General features: G+C 41.0%; 1 protein-coding gene across 6 annotated transcripts in view; it reads right to left on the reverse strand.

The window, feature by feature from the left end:
* The window catches only part of TRMT2B (tRNA methyltransferase 2 homolog B), an 88898-nt gene extending 67072 nt beyond the window's left edge, over positions 1-21826 (reverse strand). For all 6 annotated transcript variants that reach the window (XR_007474936.1, XM_049705152.1, XM_033412421.2 and 3 more), the window contains exons 1-3: positions 21536-21826; positions 17360-17506; positions 16605-16659 (exon numbers count right to left, since the gene is read on the reverse strand). Coding sequence is in view for 5 of the 6 variants with exons in the window: in XM_049705152.1 (XP_049561109.1) it covers positions 16605-16659; positions 17360-17445 (141 nt within the window). In the remaining variant the exon portion in view is untranslated. The remainder of the gene's footprint in view (positions 1-16604; positions 16660-17359; positions 17507-21535) is intronic.
* Between the last annotated feature and the right edge of the window lie 2267 nt (positions 21827-24093).

The raw sequence follows: 24093 nt of genomic DNA on the forward strand, positions 1-24093 counted from the left end.
AGAAAGGCAGCCATCTGCAAGCCAAGGAGAGAGGTCTCCGAAGAAACCAAACCTGCTGACACCTTGATCTTGGACTTCCAGCCTCCGGGACTGTGAGAAAATAAGTTTATGTTGTTTAAGCCACCCAGTCTATGGGATTTTGTTATGGCAGTCCTAGCAAACTAATGCAGTGATATAAGAAACATGATCACTGCCCTGCAACCTTACTGAGGGATCCTATCCATGACAGCCCAAAAAGTATGTTCCATGAAGGCTCAGAGTTGTATCCTGAGTCTAGCACATAACCAGTGCTCAATAATTATTATTGAAAGAAGGTATGAAACAGCAAAGGTATCTGTATGAAGAATTTCAGCTTGTTGTGTACACAGCGTGGAATACAATAATCATCCATTTCTGTGAATTCCTCCTGGCAGCAATTCCTAATATACTACTAAGCTGCTATAATTCCATTCTTACTTATAACTTCCTGATGTAAGCCCATTGTTTCTGTATTTCTTCATATAACCAGGTGCCAACTAGCTTAGTTGGATCCTTCATCTTCCCCTGGTAAATACAGGTCAAAAGCAATCCTGATTCAGTGTTGAGATATCAGAAATCCTTAAAGCCAAACTTCAAACACAAGCCAGTTGCTGCCACAACAGGACACACTATCTGATCTACTAGGTTTTCATAATGCATGGGTTCTGGATCCACTGCATTTTCACACAAACCCAAAATAGTGCATGGAAGGGAGAGTTACACCAAAAAACAGTGCCACTTGAGAGGGTAAAAATCAATTAAGGGTGCACTTGACCACTTCTGCTATAATTTCATATAAATGCAACATAAGATGCTTAACTATACTTACACTGAACAAATTTTTCCAAATTTTGAAGTTGGTGATTTAAAGAAAGACTGGTTCAACTGTTGTTTACTTGCTGGTTGGAAAGGAATGTTTTCTGGAAGAAGATTCAAATGTCTTTGAGGTCCTAGAAGGATGGGAACTGAAAAACTGAGTCTGACCTGGAAGATAATGGGTAAGTAAATATGAAATACAGCTTCTCCACTGTATGAGCCAAGGCTTTGGTTTCTTCATTTATAAAATAGAGCCTGAAACTCCTATTCTTACATGGGAATGCCTAAGCATCATATTGCAATATACAGTTGACCCTTGAACAGCATGGGTTGGAACTGTGTGGGTCCACTTACATGTGGATTTTTTTCAATAAATATGTACTACATTACTACACAATCTGTGGTTGGTTGAATCTGGGGTTGGTTGAATTCGAGACATGGAACTGCAGATATGGGAAAACCAAGGATATGGAGGGCCAACTACAGAGTTATAGGTGCATTTTCAACTGTGCAGAGGGTCAGCGCCCCAACCCCCATGTTGTTCAAGGGTCAACTGTATCAAATCAACACACTGTACACCCTAAACTTACACAATGTTGCATGTCAATTATACCTCAATAAAATAAAATTTTTAAAAAGAGTGAAAGGGCCTTCTGGTTAAAATAACAGACTATTCCTCTTTAAAATCCTACTAAAATGAAATAAAGGAATAAAAAAGACATAAACGTACTTAAACTCATTGATCCACCAATTCTCCCTTCTCTCTCTCTTGCATCATTTTCCTCCCTCACTACTGGATCATTCCCATCAATACACAAGCATGTTCTTCTAACTCTCCCACCTTTAAAAAGAAAAGTAACCTTCTCGAACCCACTTTCCCCTCCAGCCACTGTTCCATTTCTCCGCTCCTCTTTGTAGCAAAGCTCCTCAAAAGAACTGTCTATATTCACTGCCTCCCATTCCTCTCCTTCTACTCACCCACTCAAATCAGGTCCCTACCACTCCACCTAAACAGCGCCCATTATGGTCACCAACGACCTCCGTGTCATGCAGTTCAAAGGTCAATTCACACTCCTCATCTTACTTGACCTACTAGCAGCACTGGCACAGCTGATGAGCCCCTCCTCCTCAGTTCACTGTCTTCACTAGGCTTTCAGGATCCCACACTCTCCTGGTTTCCTCTGACCTCACTGGCTGCCCCTTCTCAGTCACCTTTACTGGTTCCTCTTCTCCTCTCAGACCTCTTAAAATGGGAATGCCCCTGGGTTCAGTCCATGTTCCTGTTCTCTTTCTATCTACTCTCACTCCCTTGGTCATCTCTTCCAGTCTCATGATTTTAAATAACATCTACATGTTAACAACTCCAAGATTTCTAATTCTTGAACCTCATCCTAACAGATCCAACTACCTATTTAACATATCCACTCAGATGCCTAATAGGTATCTCAATGCAACATGTCCAAAATTGAGCTACTAACCTCCCCCTGCTCAAATCTGCTCTGCCACAGCTTTTTCCATTTCCGTAGATAGTAACTCCACTGTTCCACTTTCTCCTCCCAAAAACCTAGAGCCATTTTTCACTCCTCTCTTTCTCTTATACCTTTCACTCAATCAATCAAGAAATCCTGCAGTTCTGTCTTCAGGATATATCCACCTCCACTGCTGCTCCCACTGGGCTATATCATCTCACATCTGGATTACCACATGAGCCTCCTAACTAGTCTCTCCCTGCTTCTACCTTTCCCTGCAACAATCCATACACAATATAATAGCCAGAGTGATCCTGTTTAAAACCTAAATCATATCATGAGATGCCCGCCCCCCAATCAAAACCTCCAACAGCTCAGAATAAAAGCCAAAGTCCCAACAATGACCTCTAAGGCACTACACTATCTGGCCCCCATTAACTACCTTACCTCTTCTCCTATTACTCTTCTGAGTCTACCTTCAGTTCCTCCAGAAAGCATGCCATACTCCTACCTTAGGGCCTTTGCCATGGCTGTTTTCTTTGGCTAGAATGCTCTTCCCTCAGACCTTCACATGGTTGACACCCTCATTTCCTTTAAGTCTTAATTCCAAAGTTTCTCAACCTTGGCACTATTGTCAATTCTGTGTTGTGGGGGGCTGTCCTCTACACTGCAGGATGTTTAACAGCATCCTTGGCCTCTACTCACTAGAAAGATACCAGTAGCACCGTCCAACTATCCCCCAGTGGTGACAACCAAAAATGTCTCCAACATTGCTAAATGTCCCCTGTAGGGCAAAACTAATTCCAGTTGAGAACTACTGCTTTATTCAAATATCACCTTCTCAATGAAGCCTACGTTGATCCCATTTAAAATTACAACCCGCATTTCCCCCAAACTTATGACTTCTCATCCTCCTTATCCTGCTGCATTTTCCCCAGGGCATTTGTCTTAGTCTGTTTGGACTGCTAAAACAAAAGTACCATAAACTGGATGACTTATAAACAACAAAAATTCCTCAGTTCCGGAGACTGGGAAATCCAAAATCAAGGTTCCGGCAGATTCAGTGTCTGGTGACAGCTTCCTCAATGACGGCTTCTGTCTTTTCACTGGAACCTCACATGGCAGAATGGACAAGCTAGGGGCTTCCCTGGTGGCACAGTGGTTAAGAATCTGCCTGCCAATGCAGGGGACACGGGTTTGAGCCCTGGTCCGGGAAGATCCCACATGCCACGGAGCAACTAAGCCCGTGCGCCACAACTACTGAGCCTGCGCTCAAGAGACCATGAGCCACAACTACTGAGCCCACATGCCACAACTACTGAAGCCTGCGTGCCTAGAACCCATGCTCTGCAACAAGAGAAGCCACCACAATGAGAAGCCCACGCACCACAACGAAGAGTAGCCCCCGCTCACCACAACTACAGAAAGCCCGTGCACAGCAACGATGACCCAACACAGCCAAAAAATTTTTAAAAAACAAACAAATAAATAAATAAATAAATGAAAAGAATGGACAAGCTAGTTCTCTGGGTCCTCTTTTATAAGGGCACTAATCCTAATCATGAAGGCTCCACTCTCATGACCTAAGCACCGCCCAAAGGCCCCAACCTCTTAATACTATTACCTTGGGGGTGAGGATTTCAACATATGAAATTTGGAGGGACAGAAACATTCAGACCAGCACTGCACTTATCACCTTCTAACATATTATATAATTTACTTTATTATTTTTTTTTAAAAATCTGTCTCCCCCCACTAAAATATAAGTTCCACAAGGGAAGGGATATTTTCTTCATTATTGTATCCTAAGCACCTAGAATAGTGCCTGGCATTTGTAGGTACTCAATTGTACTTGTTGAATGAATAAATGAGAGAAAGAACAGAGATAATGGGAGAGAAGACAATAAGAGCAAACCAGATAAAAGACTGGAATGGCAACTGACTTAGCAAGATGAAGGAAGCTACATCCGGATTGCCTACAAAGGGGGATCTGATGAGAGGTAAGGCTTATCTGCTCCACACAAGCCTGGAAAGGCTCAAACTTGTAGTGCAAGGAGATAGAGATGGGATAAGGTACAGGGCTTAAAACAGGGTTTGGTTGAAAGTCTGGACATAAAACTGGTAAACAACCTCATCCTACCAAAAACCTCTATCCTTCTGTAGCAGGAGGTTGGGGATGTTTTTTCCCTTAGGAAAAAATGAACACACAAATACCAGGAAATACCAGGCGGAGTGGTGGCACAGGGGTGGAAACAGGAAGATTCAATGTAAATTCTCTCAAGAAACTGAATAGTCCCAGAGTAATGATCTCCCGAGAGAGATATGGGCCCCCACCCACAAGCACCAGCAGTCAAGCCAAGAATCAACAAACCCACTCAAGCTGAATTGCCAATCAATTTAAAGCCTCATGCTTAAACATGAACGGTCAGGCAACTACCACCAGCTATTTGATTAAAGCCTTCATTGCAAAAGACAATACCCAAAACAAACAGGGAAAAAAAATCCCTGAAGGAAGCAGACAATTCAAAAAACAGGAAAAAGGGCTTCCCTGGTGGCGCAGTGGTTGAGAGTCTGCCTGCCGATGCAGGGGACACGGGTTCGTGCCCTGGTCCGGGAAGATCCCACATGCCGCGGAGCGGCTGGGCCCATGAACCATGGCCGCTGAGCCTGCACGTCCGGAGCCTGTGCTTGCTCCACAACGGGAGAGGCCGCAACAGTGAGAGGCCCACATACCGCAAAAAAAAAAAAAAAAAAAGAGGAAAAAAAAGGCAAAAGCAAGATTAAAAAAAAAAATATATATATATATGTGTATATATATATTACATTATTTTAAAAAAAGAAGATGCTATACAAAAGGAACAATCAGAGAACAAGCAAAAGCTTTTGAAAATTAAAAGGTGGTAGAAAAAAAGTCAATAAAAATGTTGGCATTTATTTCAAGAAAATTTCACAAAAAGAAGAACAAAAGGGAAAAGAGATGGAAAATAGAAGAGGAATGAGTAGCAGATTACAGAATCAATTCATGAAGTCCAAAATCCAAATAATAGGAGGTATAGAGAGAACAAAGAAAATGAGAGGAAGTACTTAAAGAAATAATACATCACACCAGTCAGAATGGCCATCATCAAAAAGTCTACAAATACTATATATAAAATAGATAACTAATGAGAATGTACTGTATAGCACAGGGAACTTTACTCAATGCTCTGTGGTGACCTAAATGGGAAGGAAATCTAAAAAATAGTGGATATATATATATATATATATGTATAACTGAATCACTTTGCTGTACAGCAGAAACTAATACAACTTTGTAAAGCAACTATACTCCAATTAAAAAAAAAGTCTACAAATAAATGGCAGAGAGGGTGTGGAGAAAAGGGAACCCTCCTGCAGTGTCAGTGGGAATGTAAAGTGGTGCAGCCACTATGGAGAACAGTATGGAGGTTCCTTAAAAGACTAAAAATAGAGTTGCCATATGATCCAGCAATCCACTGCTGGGCATATACCCTGAGAAAACCATAATTCAAAAAGAGTCATGGACCACAGTGTTCATTGCAGCTCTATTTACAATAGCCCAGACATGGAAACAACCTAAATGTCCATCGACAGAGGAACGGATAAAGAAGATGTGGTACATATATACAATGAAATATTACTCAGCCATAAAAAGAATGAAATAATGCCATGTGCAGTAACCCATAGATGGGCCTAGAGATTATCATACAAAGTGAAGTAAGTCAGACAGAGAAACATAAATATCATATGATATCACTTATATGTGGAATCTAAAACAATGATACAAATGAACTTATTTACCAAACAGAGGGCTTCCCTGGTGGCGCAGTGGTTAAGAATCTGCCTGCCAATACAAGGGACATGGGTTCGCCCTGGCCCAGGAAGATCCCACATGTCGCGGAGCAACTAAGCCCGTGCACCACAACTACTGAGCCTGAGCTCTAGAGCCCACAAATCACAACTATTGAGCCCATGTGCCACAACTACTGAAGCCTGCGTGCCTAGAGCCCATGCTCTGCAACAAGAGAAGCCACAACAATGAGAAGCCCGCGCACCACAACAAAGAGTAGCCCCCACTCACCACAACTAGAGAAAGCCCACGCACAGCAATGAAGACCCAACACAGCCAGTCATACATACATACATACATAAAATAAAACAGAAACAGACTCACAGATATAGAAACAAACTTATGGTTACCAAAGGGGAAGGGGCAGGGGAGGGATAAATTAGAATTTGGGGATTAACATATACACACTACTATATATAAAATAGAGAAACAACAAGGATCTACTGTATGGCACTGGGAAGTATATTCAACACCTTATAATAACCTATAATGGAAAAGAATCTGATAAAGAATATATATATATAACTGAATCAGTTTGCCGTACACTTGAAACTAACACAACATTGTAAATCAACTATACTTCAATAAAAAAAAATAAAAATAGGGAATTCCCTGGTGGTCCAGTGGTAAGGACTTGGCACTTTCACTGCAGGGGCCCGGGTTCAGTCCCTGGTTGGGGAACTAAGATCCCACAAGCCACGTGGCATGGCCAAAAATATAAAAATAAAAAATAAATTAAAAAAATAATAATACAGGAAAATTTCCCATGTCTGAAAGTATTAGTTTCCAGCTTGACAAGGACTAGAAAGTGTCCATCACAATGAATGAAAGAAGGGCCACATGATCATGAAGTTTCATGGACAGAGATTCCCTAAAAGCTTCTAGAGAAATAAAGAGGGGAGAGATTATCTACAAAGGAATAGGACTTAAAGTAGCATCCAGGCTTATACAATATTAGCGGCCAGATGACAATGAGACCATGTCTTCAAATTTATAAAGGCAAATGATTCAAACCTAGTATTTGAAATCTAGAAATACTCTCAGTCATATGTCAGGAAAGAACTAAGACATTTATAGACATGCAAAGACTCAAAGTTTACTCCTAGGCACCCTTCCTCAGGAAGCTAATGGAGGTTGTATTCCAACTAAATGAGGATGTAAACCAGAAAAAGGAAGACGGGGGATCTGAGAAACAGGGGTAAAGACAGAAGAACAGCAAAAGGAGTCCCAAGATAACAGCTAGGCAGAAGGCCTCAGGAGCCTAGGATGGAGACTTCAGAAAAAAGGTCTTCAGGGAAAATACTAAACTCAAGTTTTAGACCATATGGAGAACATTGATGAATGTTTGACAGAGCTCTTAGAGCACTCAGAAAAAAAAAATAGCAATAGGTTCAGAGAAAACTAAGCCAATGAGAAAATTAGGTAATTATTCAAGCCAATGAAAACTAAAAGTTGTAAAATCCATCATATTACATAGGACTAAGCAGTTATTTTTTTTAAATGAAGCATACAGCAGAAACTAACACACCATTGTAAAGCAATTATACTCCAATAAAGATGTTAAAAAAATGATCAAAGGATCAATCCAAGAAGATATAACAATTGTAAATATTAAAAAAATGAAGCATATTATTATGTGGAAAAAAGGTACTGAACTGTGTCCATATTAAGCTACCTTTTAGCTAAGAAAAGGGGAGATACAAATATGTTTCCATTTTTTAAAATAAATAAAAGTGAATAAAAATGTTACCCATAGAAGGAGGAAGGGAACTGGGCAGAGGGGACAGAAGTGAAAACTAGACCTCTTTAAATACACCTTTATGGGACTTCCCTGGAGGTCCAGTGGTTAAGACTCTGCACTTCCACTGCAGGGGGGGCGGGTTCAATCTCTGGTCAGGGAACTAAGATCCTGCATGTGGCGCGGCCAAAAAACAAAACAAAAAGAAAATACACCTTTATTTTGTAGATATGACTTTGAAACCATGTAAATATCTTACAAAATTATAAAACAAAAATTTAATCAAAAGGAAAAAGAAAAAAATCAATCCCTAAAATTTGAAAGCAAGAATGAAGAAAAAAAAAGAATCCATGTATCATGTCAAGTTGGTGGTGTAACTACAAAGAGATGAATTCCTTCAGAGCCACAATAATTGGACAAAAAGAACTGGACAGAAATCTTGAGCTCTTTTCAGTAATAATTTGTTAGTAATAATACTAGTATTGTTGTTCTGAAATTATATGTAAAGAGTAGGATGGAATAAATAAGTACAGCTGACCCTTGAACAACATGGGTTTGAACTGCACAGGTCCACTTATATGAAGTTTTTTTCACTAAACGTGTACTACAGTACTACACGACGCATGGCTGATTGAATCCACAGATGTGGAACCACAGATACGACGTGGATTTTCGACTGCACAGGGGTTGGCGCCCTTAACCATGGCCTTGTTCAAGGGTCAATTGTAAGTATTCTAATGTTGTCAGGACTAAAGTTTTAATTGTAAGAGACAAGAGATAAAAATATAAAATCAAAGGATTTAAGTAAAAACTCTATAATTTTTAATTTGATTTGGACATATTACTGTGAACTCATGATATATTTTCTTTTAAAAAATATTTCCTAGCTCTGTCCACTAAAAAGGCATTGAAATATGACCAACTCAGTATAAATAAGCACGCACCTAGCACCCTGCCATTTCCCACTAACAGAGACAAGGATTCCTTAAAGAAACGGCTGAGGGCTTCCCTGGTGGCGCAGTGGTTGAGAGTCCGCCTGCCGATGCAGGGGACGCGGGTTCGTGCCCCAGTCCTGGAAGATCCCACATGCAGCGGAGCAGCTGGGCCCGTGAGCCATGGCCGCTGAGTCTGCGCGTCCGGAGCCTTGCTCCACAATGGGAGAGGCCACAACAGTGAGAGGCCCGCGTACCGCAAAAAAAAAAAAAGAAACGGCTGATTCCAGCTCCCAGGCATAAAATGGACTAGATGTGCTAGAAATATCTTATCATTCCAGAACTATCACAGCCATCTAGGTCTCACAGCCAATTTAAAGAGGTTCCAATTGGCCAAAAATGGAGTAACTGGAGTACCAAAAAACCCCTAGTATCGGCAGTAGATTGAAACATATCAAGTATGTTAAAAATCTATGAGTTCCTAATGATACCAAAACAAACACATTAACTGATCATCTTTTGAGGAAGGTGAAAGAACCAAGGATTTATCCTGCCTTTCCTGTAAGAGTACCTTAGAGTAACCAAAGGGTTGATAGGGAAAAGTTATTTCTAGAAGAATTCCAGCTAATAAATAATAGATTTAGAACAGAACTGCATTGCAACCCCCCCCCCCCAAAATAAGAGATCTAGGCACTGATCACTAATGACAGCTAAACCATTAAGCGAAAAGCTGACAGGGAACTTTTCAATGAGTGAATCAGACTGATGACACCTGAATCCGCTGTTCAATGTTAACATCACCAAAAAAGAGAGCCCATTAGACATCTACATATAAAAACATTCTTGCCAAAAATCAAACCTGAATCTGATCAACACTCTAGATCTACCAGCTTAGAGGAAATACAGGGGATAGAGGAAGAACATTCAATGATATCAAGGGGATTCAATCAGCAAAATCCAGAATGGGAGAATCTCCAGAGGAAAACAAACCAGTTTCTTCAAAAAGTAAATTGTAGGGACAAAAAAATTAATAGGGAGGGGTACTTAAAAATTAAGAGGCTAAAGAGACATGTTAATCAAATGCAATGTATATACCTTGTTTGAATCCTGATTTGAACAAGCCAACTATATCAATTAAGCTTTTTATGAGATAAAAGTGCCTAATCTGAACATTTACTAGGTAGTTGATGATATTATGGGATAAATGTTTATTTGCAGGTGTGACAATGGTATGAAACTATGTTAAAAAATTAAGTCCTTTCTGTTAAAACTCATGCTGTGGTATTTATATCTTATATGATATATGTCTGGAATTTGCCTCAAACAAATCCAAAGGGGCTGGTGGAAAGTGGGTGAGAGTATAGTGAAAGCAAGATGGGCCATGTGTTGATAGTTACTGAAGCTGGGTAATGGGTACATGGGGTTTGTTATACCATTCTATACTTTTACACGTTTGTAATTTTCCACAACATAAAATGAAAGAAAAAAACAGTACAATAAAGGAAACAAAATCTTAGTACATCTACTTGGCTCAGGAGTGAATATCTACAGTCATAACAATACAGATGCTAGAGACCAGTTGCTTGGACTGGAGTGGTGATGATGGTGGTGGAAATAGAAAGAAGAGGGTAGAGTCAAAGTATTTTTAGAAAGGAAAACTGAACGAAATAAATAAGAAAACAAAAAAAAAAGAAAGGAAAACTGAAAGGACGTGGAGATTTATTATATGTGGCTGAGGAGGAAGTGGTAGGATTAAGACAGAGGAGTCTAAGAGGACATATGTTTCTAGTACACGTTGCTACCATTTACTAACGTGAGAAAAAAGGGCACATTTGGAAAGGGAAGAGGGTAAATTTAGTTTAGGGCAATGGTTCTCAACCGGAGGTGATTGTGCCCCACAAGAGATATCTGGAGGCAGTTTTGGTTGTCACAACTCATGGCCTCTAGGGGCAGAGGCCACGGATGCTGCTAAACATCCTCCAGTGCACCTAATAGCCCCACACAATAAATAACCATCCAACCCAAAATGTTAATAGTGCGAAGGTTGAGAAATCTGGATCTGGGCCAATGCTGATTTGAAGAGCTCTACAGGAAAACTAGGTGAGGATGTTCGGTAGCCTTTGGAACCCCACCTCCTGAAGCTCAAGATGGAGCTGGTATGCAAATATAAGTTTAGGAGTTGTCAATTTACAGGTGGTCATTCCAATCATCAGCTATAGTGGTGTGCAATCTCCCATGAATATATTCAAAAAGAAGGCCAAGGACAGAGTCCTGGAGGACACCAACACTTATCGTGGGAAAGAAAGGGAGAAAAAGATCCCATGAGAACGACTAAGAAGTGGCCAGCGAAATAGGAGGAAAACCATCAGAGAATGGTATCACAGAAACCAAACAAAGACAGTGTTCCCAAGGAGGAAAATAAGAATAATAAGTGGTACCAAAGGCAGAGAAAAGTTGAGTAAGTTAGGGGCAGAAAGTTTCCATTTAATTTGGCAAAACAGAGCTCACTGATGAATTTGGCAAGATTAATTTCTAGGAATTGTTGGGGGCAGAAGCAAGAACCATCAGATTTTTTTTAATTGAATATGTTTATGAAAGAAAAGAGCCGGTAGAGGTGGAGAAAAGTAGGTAAAGAAACGGGAGAAAGAGGGAATGTAACAAAGGAATAAGGGACCTGGGGAGAGAGGAGATGAGTCCAAGATGGTGTTTCAAGGAAGAATAGCCTTGGACAGGTAGAAGACTAACAGCATTTCACTGAGATAGGAGGGAAAGGAGGGGTAAGATTTCAGCGAAATTGGTAGATGGTAGGGGAAGCAGCTAAGGGAATCCTCATCTGTTGGTCTTAATTTTCCAGTGAAGAACCAGGCACAGCCATCTGTCAAGAGCAAGGGTAAATGTGATGGGATAGGAAATTCGAGGAGAGGTAAGAGTTTGGAATAGTCACTGAAGACAATGGGAGAAGAAGCTGACAAGGGTCATGCAGGAAGATTTCCAGAGAATGATCCTATGATGGGAGCTGTGTTCTAGCCAGGAAATCTTTGAGGTCAAGATGTGTCCTATGAGAAGGCACCACCCAAGTGTCAGAAAGCTGAATCATTAGGAGGATGGGTGCTGTAAGTATAAACAGGGAACAAGTATGTCATTTGGAAGTCCTGTTTCTTTTGCCTTTTTCTTTTAAGTTCCAGGAGGGCAGGTACCATGTTTGTTTGAATCACCACTGGATCCCCAGCACCTAGTCCAGTGCCTGACACATAGTAGGTACTCAATAAATAGTGGGTACATGAAATAGAGGGATACTAAAATGTCTCAGAGGCCAATCTAATGATGTAGATGCCTTACGCCCATTCCCACATCTCTCATGATATGTTTCAACCTTGTTCTGCTGAAAACACTAGCCTTCCAAATACAGACACCTGCCACTTGCTATCCTGCCCTTATCAGTATCTCTCTGTCCTAAATTTCCCTTGTATTAAATTCCTTGGATGCTTGACATTTGCAATAATGGATGCAGTTCTCTCTCCTCCTCTCCACCCTCTCTGAAATGAAACACTAGCAATGTTCTCTCCACCGTTAAGAAGTACACTTTCAGAACAGAACCCCTCCTCCCCTGTAGCACTAGAAGAGCTCTATGATTAAAATATCAGGCATGCTGCCGTTATAGACTGCAATGCCTGGGGTCATCTTCAACCAGCCTTTGTTCCTTATTACCTGTGCCACTTGACTGTGTTTCTTGGGGATGTTTTTCAGATGGTTAGACCGTACACAGACCATGTTCCTGTCTATGGAAAGAAAAAGAATTTGATTTACATGGTTTTCTTCCTAAAAGATTATTTAGAATAAAATGTCTAGCAACTCAAATCCCCTAATCCAAAGAGGCATATGCAAATATGAAGAAGCAAAGTACCTAATTCATGCTCAAGGCCATTTTTCAGAGAAAACCTGTTTCCTGGTCTGGCCATTAAAAAGCTTATTCTTAATGGAGCTAGTCCGCAATATTTTCTCTCATGCCACAAATGTGCAATATGATAATGTCTGCTTTCTGTTCAGATTTTAAGAGGGAAGTAAAATGTAATGGGTTTTGTTTTTCTGTTAGTGAATAACAGAACACTGACATCATATACTCATTTAATTCAGCACACAGGGGAAAAAAAGAAAGCCAAGTGCCTACCCTAATGAACTGTAGTTTAAGGCATATGGATATTAAACAGTGTAACTAATACAAAATGATGGTGTTTCAAGTGGATTTATTGAAAATGGGCAAATGGTAAGTTCAGGAATAGAATCTGGGAATGGATACTGGAATTAAGTCTCAGAAATATGCCACTGTGATTTCTCTCACCAGCACTCACCTCCCCTACCAGTTCTTTTAAGGCAGATTTATCGCAGAAAGCTCTTAATTTTCAGGGATATGGGGATGTGAAATAGAAAGGGCATGTCTCTAATAAGCAGGAGACTGCTCCCAGTACATAAAGCAACATAAAATGATAACAATGATGATGACGACGATGTTGACAACAATGATGATAATGAGACCAGCAGCACCAGCATCAATATTTATGAAGTGCTTACTAGGTCTCAGGCATATTGCTTTTAGAGGAAGAAAGCTGGGGGGTGGGGAGGTTGATTCCTAGCACTATAATACAATGACTACTCACCAAAAAGTATCCCCAATTAATCTTATTTTTTAATGCCTTTTTTTAAATTGAAGTATAGTTGATTTACAATGTTGTGTTACTTTCAGGTGTACAGCACAGTGATTCAGTTTTATATGTATATATATACATATACATATATATATATATTTTAGATTCTTTTCCTTTATAGGTTATTACAAAATATTGAGTACAGTTCCCTGTGCTATACAGTAGGCCCTTGTTGGTCATCTATTTTATATATAGTAGTGTATAAATCCACTGTATGGATTTATAGTGTATGTTATAGTAGTGTATGTTAATCCCAAACTCCTAATTTATCCCTCCCCCACTTTCCCCTTTGGTAACCATAAGTTTGTTTTCTATGTCTGTGGGTCTATTTCTGGTTTGCAAGTAAGTTCATTTGTATCATTTTTTTTTGATTCCACATATAAATGATATATTTGTTTTTCTCTGTCTGGCTTACCTCACTTAATATAATCATCTCTAGGTCCACATTGCTGCAAATGGCATTATTTCATTTTTTGTAGCTGAGCAATATTCCATTGTGTATATATATACCACATCTCCAATTAATCTTGTGATCATGCTCTGCATCAAAGGCTTCCAATTCAACTTTCTCCTTTAGAGCCACCATATTTCCCACTCCTCTCTACTCCCACAGACACTGTTCTCTGCACCCTCCCCTTTCCTCTCAGTTTTTGTTTGGTTATTTCTTCTAGTCACAGCCTTCGACTGACCTCTCCAAGTTCCCAGGTAGTACCCCACAGTCTTTGGATTGCCATCTGGACCTCAGTTCACAGAGAAGGTGGACTTATTTCGGTAGCCACTGATGACAGGCTGGAGAAGGCAGAAGGACAGGAGAGGGACAACAGGTCAAATAAAACCAAGGAGGACAATACAAAGAATGAAAGAATGTTCTCTGGATGAGAAAAAATAAATGATGCTTGCTTGGAAGGTATGGCATAGGTGAAATTCCATGACTGAGAAGATCAAAACACTCCATAGACACTCCATAGGAGAAAGCAGTTCCAATCTTGCCATAAAGCAGGAGTCAGAAAACTTTTTCAATAAAGGGCCAGACAGTAAATCATTTTAGGCTTTGCAGGCCATACGGTCCCTGTCACAACTATTCAACTCTGCCACTGTAGTGCAAAAGTAGCCATAGACAATCCATAAACAAGTGAGCTCAGCTGTGTTCCAATAAAACTTTATTTACAAAGCCGAGCAGCAGAGCAGATGTGGCCTCAGGGCCATAGTTTGCCAACCTCTGCCACAAATTAAATTCTGCCTTTCTGCGGCCTCATTAGAAGTTTTCCAAAGTCTGGAATCTTTCTAAGGAGGCAGTAGCGTACTGGTTGAGAAAGTGGGCTCTGCATCAGATCAACTTGAGTGTAAACCTTAGCTCTGGCACTTTCTAGATGTGTGTCCTTGGTCGAATCACTTAATCTCTCTGAGCCTCAAGTATTCATCTGTAAAATGACACTGTCTATCCCTCAGTGTGACTGTAAATAGTAAACAAGACAATGATACATGTTACTCACTTAGCATAGGGCCTGGTCCCCAGCAAGTGCCTGGTTAAGTATTGGCTGATAGTATTAGCTATTAAGGAGACTTGGTAGATAAAGGATAGGGAAGTAGGGGTTTACAGAAGGTATAATAGGATGGAGAAAACAACAGAGGCCCTCAGATCTGGGTGCAGCTGTTGTCACATTGACTCCATTGAGCATTTGTAGGTAAGATTCTAGTCTCTGTAAAATTTTCTTCTGAGCTTCAAATTTCACCTGCAAAAGAATATAACCAGTGAAACAAAAGACTTCTGCAGTATCACCTCAAAGAATAGAAAACAAACAGGATAAGAGAAGGTTGTCCCACGGATTCTTGGGTCATGGTCTCAGCAGATAAGGAACTCAGAATGATGGAACAGCAACAGACCTAATGAGGTACTGGGAAAAGGTCAAGTGAGCTCTTGTGTAAGCTCACCATTTCATCTGACCTTTCAGACTGAACATTCCAGCTATATGTTAGTGCTGTCCAGTAGAACTTGCTGTGATAATGGAAATGTTCTCTATTGGTTATGTTCTATGTAATATGGCAGCCTACACTAGCTACAGGGGGCTACTGAGCACTTGAAATGTGACTCATGTGACTGAGGAAACGAATTTTTAATTTTATTTCATTTTAATTAACAGTCGGCTCTGCTATCACGTGACACAAGCATTCCTAAACCATACTACGCAAAATTACTCAAAAGAAATCACAGGGCTCAGGGCTCATGGGAAAATGGGGTTGGGCACACACATTCCAAAAATTTATCAGTAACACACACAAAAAAAGTAGGAAATTAATAAACATAGAAAAGTTTTGCACATGTTAAATGGTTAAGCAATGTATAAACACTACAATAATGATGGCTCATTACCCTGACAAAGACCTGAAACTTGCTTGTGGAAGTGGCTGTCCACTTATGAGTTATCATGAGGTGGTGAAAGGAGGGTTATGGGGGTGGAACAGGAAGTTCTCACAGCAGATGTGAATGGGTGTGGCTCATACCACACTCAGAGATCTGAGGGAGCTGGGAGATGTGTGTGGGCGCTCATTTTACAAATTCTTATGCAGCTCAGTTTGGCCGGGTACAGATCCCCTTTCATCTCATGTTTCTCGTGGACAGAATCACTCCTAAGCAAACATGAAATCTGCATTTTGTTCAAATTGTTCCCTAATACATCAATCTGTTGGAACAAATTTTCATTTTCAAAACAAGCATTAGAGCAGAATTGACTGTATTTAAATTTAAATAGCCACATGTAGCTAGTGGCTACTGTGTTGGAAAGTGCAGCTATATATGAAGCAGCAAGAACACTTGCTACTCACACACACAGAGCTATAAGAATAACCCCCAAAAAAAGCAAGGAAGAAAGGAAACAGGCATTCGGATATAAGGCTCTAGAGTTTGGAAGACATAACTGGCCTAAAGTGAAAATTTCAGAGTCATTAGCATATTGAGTTTAAGGACACGTTGGGGCATCTGGGTAGACCTGTTCAGCCAAGCTTCCTACAAGTCTAGCACCTGATAGAATGGAGGAGTGAAGACTTAAGCTGGGTACCTACCTTGAGCTGTTCTTCATGGCTCAGCCTCCAGAGTGGCATCACAACATCAGCCAGCCTTGAATAAAATAATCCAGGCACCTCATTCATTATCTAAATATGTACTGAGCACCTACTACGCATAAGTACTTCCTGCCACCATTTGCTCTGGCATTTTACTTATCATTCAGAAGACCTAACTCTCAGGCCCCTGGGGAGATGGAGTCTGGGAGGAGAGCCCATTTTGGTGCTGTCTACTTAACAAAGCCGAACAGATGGGCAAACCTAATATAAGAAAAATCCAGATTTATCAGGAGGTAATTAATCATATTATAAAAAGGCTTCACTGTTGCGTTCCTTTAAATAGCTCACCTCCCTAACACTTTTAAAATATAATTTGATTTAGAAAATACAGTTGTTGCATAAAATGAGGTATATTTGTGTTTGCATGGCTGCGGTGGGACTATTCATTTCTAATTCATCTCATCTCTAAGTCCCTGGTTTTCAGTATACCTGTCCTGGACCTTTTGAGACACAAGGTCCCAGTTTAATATTCTCTTTCTGCCAAAAACACACATAAAGGCAAGGAGAACATTTTCTGCAATCACAAAGCATTTCCACCAACATTCCTTAGATGTCTTAAGTTTGCCCTGGGTATCCTACCTGAGGTGCCCCCCTGAATCCCTGCAAATGCCACACTGTACGTCAGGCATACAGAATTTCAGTAGGCCCAGAGATTCAGATTTGTTAAGGGGAAGGGATATCACCCAGGGCCTTACCTTTCCTGCCAGGAATCATCTAGTGGTCCAAGATGTCTTGGTTTCTTCTGACTTTTCTGTCTTCTTTGACACTTCTTGGCTATCATGTGGGTGAAGTTTCCCTTACATGCTGAGCCCAGAAAGAGTTGTGACCAACCTGGAGGTTTTCTGGCACACCAGGGGAGCAAATAATAATAGCATCTACCTTATAGAGTGGTTGCAAGAGTTAAATAAAGGATAATAAAAAACACTTAGCACGGTGCTGGGAAAACTGGACAGCTACATGAAAAAGAATGAAATTAGAACATTCCCTAACACCATACACAAAAATAAACTCAAAATGGATTAAAGACTTAAATGTAAGGCCAGACACTAAAACTCTTAGAGGAAAACATAGGCAGAACACTCTATGACATAAATCACAGCAAGATCCCTTTTGACCCACCTCCTAGAGAAATGGAAATAAAAAACAAAAATCAAAAATAAACAAATACGACCTAATGAAACTTAAAAGCTTTTGCACAGCAAAGGAAACCATAAACAAGATGAAAAGACAACCCTCAGAATGGGAGAAAATATTTGCAAACGAAGCAACTGACAGAGGATTAATCTCCAAAATATACAAGCAGCTCATGCAGCTCAATATCAAAAAAACAAACAACCCAATCCAAAAATGGGCAGAAGACCTAAATAGACATTTCTCCAAAGAAGATATACAGACTGCCAACAAACACATCAAAGAATGCTCAACAGCACTAATCCTTAGAGACACGCAAATCACAACTACAATGAGGTATCACCTCACACCAGTCAGAATGGCCATCATCAAAAAATCTACAAACAATAAATGCTGGAGAGGGTGTGGAGAAAAGGGAACCCTCTTGCACTGCTGGTGGGAATGTAAATTGATACAGCCACTATGGAGAACAGTATGGAGGTTCCTTAAAAAACTAAAAATAGAACTACCATATGACCCAGCAATCCCACTACTGGGCATATACCCTGAGAGAACCATAATTCAAAAAGAGACATGTACCACAATGTTCACTGCAGCTCTATTTACAGTAGCCAGGACATGGAAGCAACCTAAGTGTCCACTGACAGATGAATGGATAAAGAAGATGTGGCACATACATACAATGGAATATTACTAAGCCATAAAAGGAAACGAAATTGAGTTATTTGTAGTGAGGTGGATGGACCTAGAGTCTGTCATACAGAGTGAAGTAAGTCAGAAAGAGAAAAACAAATACTGTATGCTAACACATATATATGGAATCTTAAAAAAATGGTTCTGAAGAGCCTAGGGGCAGGATAGGAATAAAGACACAGATGTAGAGAATGGACTTGAGGACACGGGGAGGGGGAAGGGTAAGCTGGGAAAAAGTGAGAGGATGGCATGGACATATATACACTACCAAATGTAAAACAGATAGCTAGTGGGAAGCAGCCGCATAGCACACACAGCGAGATCAGCTCAGTGCTTTGTGACCACCTAGAGGGGTGGGATAGGGAAGGTGGGAGGGAGACAAAAGAGGGAGGAGAAATGGGGATATATGTATAGCTGATTCACTTTGTTATAAAGCAGAAACTAACACACCATTGTGAAGCAATTATACTCCAATAAAGATGTTAAAAAAAAGCACTCAGCAGAAGATTAAATAGACAAGATATTTGTAAAGCTCTGATCAGTGTCCAGTGCCTGGGAAAAACTCAGTACATGTTAATTACAACTGTCATGATGTTTAAAGACAGTATGGGACTGAATGGGGGTGGCAATATTAAAGGAAGGGAGCAGGGGGAAGGAATAGTGGGAGTAACTATGAGTCAAAAGCTGGAAGAGTTAGAACAGGTGAAGGGCCTCACTTTGCAAAGAGGAAGGAACCCCTCTTCCTCCCACACAGGACTCTCTGTTGTTGCCTATTTACCTAATGGTGCCTGATCATTGATGTTTAACTATTTTGAGTACCCAGGACACATGTATGGACTTGGCCAGACACCTCACTGATCTGCCATGAAATTACCTTTTTGCCCTTGCCCTCTACCTTGGATTTCATCCTAATGTTAAGTCATACCTTAATTCATAATGAAATACATTTCAAGTCCAACATATGGAATAGGTTTATTAACAAAGATTCTTCCATGGACTCAATGCAACCAAAAATAAATAAATAAATGAATTTATTTTAAAAATTAAAAAGATTCTTCCATGGCTCCCTCTATTACTGTAAAATTAGTATGCATGATCACTACATAATTTAGAGGATGCTGACATGGGTGCTGTAATATTTAGCCCATACAGTATTTTGTATGTTTACAAAGTACTAAAGAAAGTAACTGTCATAGCTTGGAAGCATTCTGAGGATTTCAAATTTCTAACAGAATAAATTTAAGCTGGCCCGGAGTTCAGATGTTAACAATAACACACACCACCCAGCTCCCAGGAAGGGACAAGTCGTTAAGAACATGGGCTCTGGGGCCATGTTCTAATCCCAGCTCTTCTTCTCACTAGCTCTGACTCTGGGCAAGTTACTTAAGTGTTATGAATCTCAGTGTCACCATCTATAAAAATATGACTGGTCACACCTACCTTTCAGGGTTATGGTAAGAATTAAATGAGCTCATATATAGGAAGCACTCAGGTCTGTGCCTAACACAGCAGCTGTTCAACATGTGTCACTGCCCTGCCTCAGGCTCTGATTCGAAGTGTGTCACCTGACTTCTTTGCGCCTTAATGTGTCCAACCTGTAAATCTGGTGAGATATAATGCATGCGAGTGCTGTGAGCGTAAGAACAATTACGTGGAAACTTAAACAACACACACACGCAAACTCTCCTAACCTCAGTGCCTGCTGGAGTGTGGTGAACTTAAGGCCCACTCAGGACCACCTGTTAATACTACCAAATGTGTGACCTGTGGTAGACCTTTTTCCAAGGTGAGACAGATGTGTATATTTGAAAAGCAAAACCAGAGAAAGGAATGAGCGAAGGGGCAGGAGACAAAGAATAAAGAATGGTACGGAGAGGGGCACTGAGGAGGCCCACACTACAGGTGGAGAGAGTGGTGCTCTTCCAGGAAAGGGGCCCTGTCCCTCCAGCTGGCAGGGAAGGAAGAAGGAAACTGCAGGCCCACTGGGGGTTGGCAGAGGGGCAGGGGAGCTGAGGAATTTGAGTACAGCTATCTCTATCCCATGATATTTAGACTTTTTGTGAGTGTGGGCCCTCTCCCTGGTGACTAGCCACCATGACTGTGCTCCACTTGCCCTGTACCCCTTGTCCTTCTACATTTCTCCAAATGGTCAGATATAGTCTACAATAGGACTCTACTATTTCAGGGTGCCAACCAGACATCTCTCCTGGTAAAGAGTCTCTCATCATACTTAGTAATTTCTCAAGTGAAATATAGTTTTCAAGGCAGTATAGTAATACCAGTCAAAGTGAGTTATATTTTGTTTTTATAGTGTTTCCTGTTTTAAATAAATGCTTGGGTTAAAAAAAAAAAAAGAATGTGACAACTGCTCTATTTCTGCCTCAGGAATTGATCAGAAAGAGACCCAAGGTCCAGAGCTGCCAGAGAGCAAGGTATACTAACTCTCTAGGGCTGAATAGCTAACCAGCCTGAAATGCTCAGAGAGGTTCAAAGCAGAGACTATGTAGTAGGTTTAATCCTCACAGAGCCAAGGATCTCCTTGGAGCAAATGTTCACCCACGGAAAAGGATCCTGCTTACACTCTCCGTTCACCCTTCTTGCAGCTGGCCTGGCCCCAGACATGGTTCCTGGCTAAACCAGACGGACAGATGGGTACTGCTGCGTCCTGACTGCAGCCCACGTGCAGTCAGGTCCTTCCTTCCCCCACCAGACCCCCTTCACCAGCCGTTCCATCCCTCTCCTCTTTGGGCAAGTTCTGCCCACCGTGTTTGTAAGAAGGGTAACGAGGAAGAGACACTAGGAAAGGCTACCACTGAACTTGGGCGGGCTGCAGGGCCAGAAGAGCCGACAAGGGGAACAGGGGGAGGTCAGAACACAGGCGGAAGCAGAGCTGGATGCGACCACAAGCAGCCAGCGTCCGGTCGTCCCCTCCCCCACCTCGCCGGCCTTCCCAACTCCCCGCCCAGGAGGCAGCTTGGCGCAGTAAACAGTTTTCTCTACCGCAGGGGATAAATCGGGTTTTCGGACACTCCACGTACCCCTCTTACCTTCGTAACCTATAAATCTTCTTACAAACCGGAGGCGGTTAACGACAAAATCAGCTAAGGGTCCACATCGCAGCCGCTGGGGAGAGTCACTTCCTGGTGCGCCCAGCGCCTCTACTCCCGGAACAGACGCGACGGGACGCTGGGCTCCCCCGGGCGCTGGCTGGCCCGACACCTGGAAGCTTGTCTCGTGAGCCCTTCCCCCGACTTTGTCCCGGTGCTTCTCTAGAAATCTTCCGCCAAAGAACTCGTTGCGCTAAGGCCCGGCGCCTTCACTTCCCAGCGACCCCTCCGCGCGGCCCCGCCCCCTGCCTGCTCGCCTCACCCTCCCATTGGTGGATCTGGATAAATCTCCTAAATCACTTAGAAATTCTCACTACTGTAGCGTAAACAGCGCTATCTCTATAGGGGTAGCCTACAACCAAAAGAATAGTTTTCTAATGGTAGAATTGCAGGCATCAGATCCATAATGGATTGGAAGATTGGGAGAGGAAGAGCGGGGTGGCTTCCTCAAATCGCAGCATTGAAGGATGCACGCGTATGTGCTGTAAAAAAAATTGTTTTTATTCTGTTACTTTAACAGAATAAAATTTACAGCAAAGTGAATCTACATTTTATGACGCTCGATTTGTATGCTTAATAGTAATTGGGCTTAAATGGAAAACACTTTATAGTCAACATTTCAGTTATTTATTCAAAGCATAATATGCCTATTATGTGCAAGGCAATGCATTAACCCTATTGAGTACAGCAGTAAGTTAAACAAGGACCAATAACTCACATAACAGCAAACATTGTCAGCCTGACCAAGGTTCAAAGCACAGATCTGCCACTTATAAGCTGTGTGAATTTGGGCCAGTTACTTAATTGCTCAGTGCCTCATTTTTCTCATCTGAAAAAATGTCCGTATCAATTGTACCTACCTCACTGGGTTTTGATAAAGATTAAAGAAGTTAATGCATGCAAAGTGCTTAGAACAGAGTGAGCACACACTCAATAAATGTTAGCTATTATCATTCAAAAATAATTGTATATACTGTGTGTGTATATACACACACATGTGCATATATACCTTTTTTTTAAAAAGATCTTTATACGATGTGTAAAATAAATAAACTACAAGGATATATTGTACAACACAGGGAATACACCCAATATTTTATAATAACTTTAAATGGAGTATAATCTATAAGCGTTTTGAATCACTATGTGTACACCTGAAACTAATAGAGTATTATACATCAACTATACCCTAATGAAAAAAATTTTTTAATCCACTAAAAAAAAGAAAAGAAGAGAGATCTTTGCTTCCCATTCTAAAGTCTTGAGCAGGTAAGTGCTTGACTCAGATTGTGGCCTTCCTAACTGCTCTAATGGCTCTTGAGCAAAATTGGAGTGCAAACCACTGCTTCAGGTTTCTAGGCCTGCACTGGGCTAGCAAGTGAAACCAGGCCAGAGAGTGTGCTTTTGGGTCTCTTCTCCCTTTCTCTCCTCTTAATCCCCTCTTATTCAGAAAGCCAGCTCTACTCCTTTCCTCACCTCTTCTTCCCCTTTCTTCTCCTTCCCATGCCCTTCTGCTCCTTTATAATTTCTCATCTTGGCATCTTTTGTTGTGCCTAGCCCAGAGCCAGGTGCCCAATAGGAGCTCGATAAATATTTGTTGAATTGATTTGAATCCCACCTTGTCTACTGAAAGGAAAAGGGCATATCTTCGCTCACCCCCACCCTCACCTGCTCTGAGCATCCAATCGAACTCATTTAAAGCAGGTCTGTCATTTGAGAAGGCAGAACCCTGAGGGGTGACCAGAGAAAAGAGATTAAGGAAGCTATAATGTAATTACTTAGCCTTAACATTTCTATATATATTTAATCTGATAAACCATGTTCTTCTCTACAAGTGAAATCATTACATTTGTAAGAGGGGGAAAATATCCCATATTATAGAAAAGGTTAGACTCGTCAACAGGAAAGTCAATAAATGAACATGTCATAGGTGATAAGAAATATTGTTGAATTAAATAAGAGCCGAAACCAAGATAACCTTTGCTTAACTTTGTTACCAGCAAACCAAATCACTACAAAGTGAAATCTCTAGAAATTTGTCAAATATTCTCATTTTGGACCAAAGAAAGGATTTCTGAGAGGCTAAAGATTTCATTAGCTCTCAGAAATAACATGTATTAAATCACTTGGAAAAATAAATAAACAAATAAAATCACTTGGCAGTTAGGGCTGATTTGGTTGCATTAGCCGTGTTCTTCAGGTGTGCTTCCCAGGCCTCTAGGCCTGTGTTAGAGGCCATGAGGGATAGACATAGCCTGCACCCTCGAGAGTATGTGACCTGATGGAAAGACAAGGCTCACAAAGTCAGAATACACAACCATGGGCTTTGGTAATTCTAGAAAAGCAGAGGATATTCTTGGTAGTCAAGGAAGGAAGAGAATGAGAATTGAATTAATGCATAGAATTTTAATCACCTGAGAGGAGGTGGGGGCTGCAGCATGAAAAGAGGAATGAGCAAAATATATGTTCAAGGCCCAGGAGGAGGCAGGCCCGGCTGG

This window comes from Orcinus orca, chromosome X, assembly GCF_937001465.1.
Source record: "Orcinus orca chromosome X, mOrcOrc1.1, whole genome shotgun sequence".
Taxonomy (NCBI): Eukaryota; Metazoa; Chordata; class Mammalia; order Artiodactyla; family Delphinidae; genus Orcinus; species Orcinus orca.